Below are 2,955 nucleotides of genomic sequence, written 5' to 3'. Positions count from 1 at the left end.
TCAACCGACCGGAAGGCTGGAAGTTCTGTCCCCGGCACCGGCACCGGCACCGGCAGCAAGGAGCCCACGAGGACATGCCAGCCTAGCTGCACTCATCGACTGTACACAATCATTGGAGAAGTTGTCTTGCGTTCGTACGAAATTGGAGAACAGACGAGAGAGTTATTGCGCATGTTAGGGATGCGAACATCAGAACAATGGAGCTGAAGTCACACTGCATGGAGCGATTTTGTTGCTTTCCTTTGTATTTTCTTGAGACAGGACAATAGGTAACAATGTTTGGTGGAAAAAGAAAAAAATATACGTACTACAGTACTAGTATCTTGTATTCACAGTTGATCAATTACTCACAGCCCGAAGCACGGACCAAAGAATCGTGAAGGCCTTAACGGCCAGAGAACAAATTTTGTACAAGAATCGTGGTAAAAAAAGTGTTTTGGCTTCTTTTTGGAGCTTCTATCTACTACTGATCGTCGTGCAGATCGTCGTGCAGTAGTGGATTTCACGACGCCATCGTGAGCGCCGACGCGTCGCCGGAGGTGGGGCACTCTGTGGCGCCCTGCTCCGCGTTGGCGGCGGCCGCCCACCGCCGGCACGTCCCTGCCTGAGCGACGCGGCCTTGCGGCGCGCGCGGTCCGTGCCGGTGCCCAGCAGCTCCCAGATGGCCCATTCCACGCCCGGGACCGCCACCACCTGCGACGCCGCAGGCGGCGCCCTCGCGCCGGCACAGGAGCACCAGCGCGGCCGCCGCGCACTCCCGCGACCACTCCGTGCCGCGCCGCATCTCGGCCACCAGCCGCGCCACGGCGCCGTCCAGCGCGACGATCGCCTCCGCGCCGCCGCGCTTCGCCAGCGACGCCAGCACCGCGGCCGCGGCCTCCGCCTCGCCGCCCATCGCGGACAGCGCCGCCTCAGCGGCGCCGGCCTCGACGATCCTCGGGACGTTCTCCCGCTCGGCGGACAGGCACAGGAGCGCCGCCAGCGCGTCCTTCTTGGTGCTGGAGGGGCCCGTGCGCGCGAGCCGCACGACGCTGTCGACGACGAGCGGGTTGCGGCCGAGCCGCCGGCGGTACGCGTGGACGGCCGCCAGGCTGAGCACGGTGGCCGCGGCGTTCTCCTTGGCGCGCCACGTGGCGCCCGAGCGCATCACGTGGCAGAGCGCGTCCACGGCGCCCTCCGCGTGCATGATGCGCTTCTTGTTGGCCTCCAGGATGGAGAGGTTGAGCAGCGCCGTGACGGCGTTGACCTGGAGAGCCGAGTCCTCGGACAGGAGCAGCGGCACGAGGAGCCCCGCGGCGCCGGCCTCCCCGATGAACGCGCGGTTGTCGGACCCGGACCTGGCCAGCTCCCGGATCTCTTGCACCACGCGCTTGGTCGCCTCAGGGGGAGAACGAGGCCGACAGCTTCTTCACGAGGAACGACGCGGTCATGCGCGCCGCCTTCAGCGCGGCCTTGTTCGCGCCTACCATCCACCGGCGCCGGCTCGGCTTTCCCAGACTCGCTGCTGCTCTCCATGGGGATGCCGTTCTCTCGGCACCACCGCGATATCAAGTTCTTGAGCGCCTTGTTGGGCACGAGCTCCAGATTCGGCAGCACCTGCCCGGTCTTGGGGCACGTGGATTTGCCGGCGCCGAACCACCGCGTGATGGAGTCGCGGTCGTACGTCTGACCGCTAGAAGCCACGACGGGGTCGCCCATCAGCTCGAGGGAGATGGGGCACCGGAAGTCCGGCGGCGGCGACGGTGGCTCCGCGTCATCGTCGCCGTCGCCGTCGTCGAGATCCACCTTGGAGTCCACGGACCGCGGCGTGGCGGCACTGAAGAGGACGCACTTGGCGTAGCGGAGGAGGCCGACGAGGGCGATCATCGACGACGTCCACCTCTCGGCGACGCGGTCGCCGATCTCCCGCTCCAGTGTCTCGATCTCGTCGCTGCAGCTGGCGGGGTCATTGATGCCCACGTCCTCCAGGACGCCCTCCAGCCTCTCCCGCTCGGGCACGATCTCCCGCTCCACCTCCTGGATGAGCGCGAGCACGCCGGCCTTGAGCTCCAGCTCCGGTGCCGCCGCGCGGCGGCACTGCCGCGACGCGAGCGCCAGGAGGTCTGACACGTCGTCGGCGAGCCCGAGGTCCACGACGGGGAGCAGGTCGAGGAGCGTGGCGAGGTCGTGCTGGAGCTCCCGCGCGCGCGCCGCCACCTCGTCCGACTGGAGCAGCAGGCGCGTGCGGCTGCGCGCGGCGCAGTCGGCCACAAGCGCCTTGAACCGCTGCAGCACGAGGAGGAGCTCCCTGAGGCACAGCGACGCGGAGCGCGGCAGTAGGAGAAGCGGGCCCGCGGCCGCGCCGCAGAGCAGCAGGTCGTCGAACACGGCCGCGAGCAGGCGCGCCCGCCTGGCCACCGCCACGAAGACCGACCGCAGGAACGGCGCCGGCGCCTCGGCCGCCGACAGGTCCCGCGCCAGGCGGTGCAGGGAAGCGCAGGACCTCCCCGTCGGGCGCCGACGAGGAGTAGGGGGAGGACGGCCACGCGTCGCTCGTCGCGCCGCTAGCCATTGTTGTTGGTGTATGTACCTTGAGTCTGTAACGATGCAATCCGATTTCAATCCCAATACGAAGAGAAGGCGGTGAAGCAACACGAACACGGATGGAATGGATGGATGAGTGAGACGAGTTCGAGATGGGATGAGATGAGAGAAGAAGACACGGAGGGGTGGCATATATATGGGGGCCTGTGGAGGCGGTAGGCGCGTTGAGTTGTGCGCGAGCTGGGGTTGAAGCGGCTGGAAATCGGGCGGAATCCTCCTGACTTTTTGTGGCCGCTGATGTGATGGATGCCCATGTCAATATGTCATGGCATGTGCATTTTCCTTTTCTTTATTGCTGCCGTTCTCCCCTCAGCACTACTAGTATTATCTTTTTGTTCTAAATAAAAAAACACACTAGTATTATCTTTGAGG

General features: G+C 65.2%; 1 protein-coding gene across 1 annotated transcript; it reads right to left on the bottom strand.

Annotated features, from left to right (window-relative positions):
• Positions 1-221: 221 nt before the first annotated feature.
• Positions 222-2,691, bottom strand: LOC136516489 (U-box domain-containing protein 16-like). Its single transcript, XM_066509895.1, is given in 6 exon segments — positions 222-598; positions 601-705; positions 707-1,384; positions 1,386-1,469; positions 1,471-2,472; positions 2,474-2,691. Coding segments are annotated over 6 exon segments (2,043 nt in total). The 5' UTR covers positions 2,552-2,691; the 3' UTR covers positions 222-502.
• Positions 2,692-2,955: the final 264 nt, after the last annotated feature.

The sequence above is a fragment of the Miscanthus floridulus genome, chromosome 17, assembly GCF_019320115.1.
Source record: "Miscanthus floridulus cultivar M001 chromosome 17, ASM1932011v1, whole genome shotgun sequence".
NCBI lineage: Eukaryota > Viridiplantae > Streptophyta > Magnoliopsida > Poales > Poaceae > Miscanthus > Miscanthus floridulus.
This window is presented reverse-complemented; position numbering and strand designations above follow the sequence as displayed.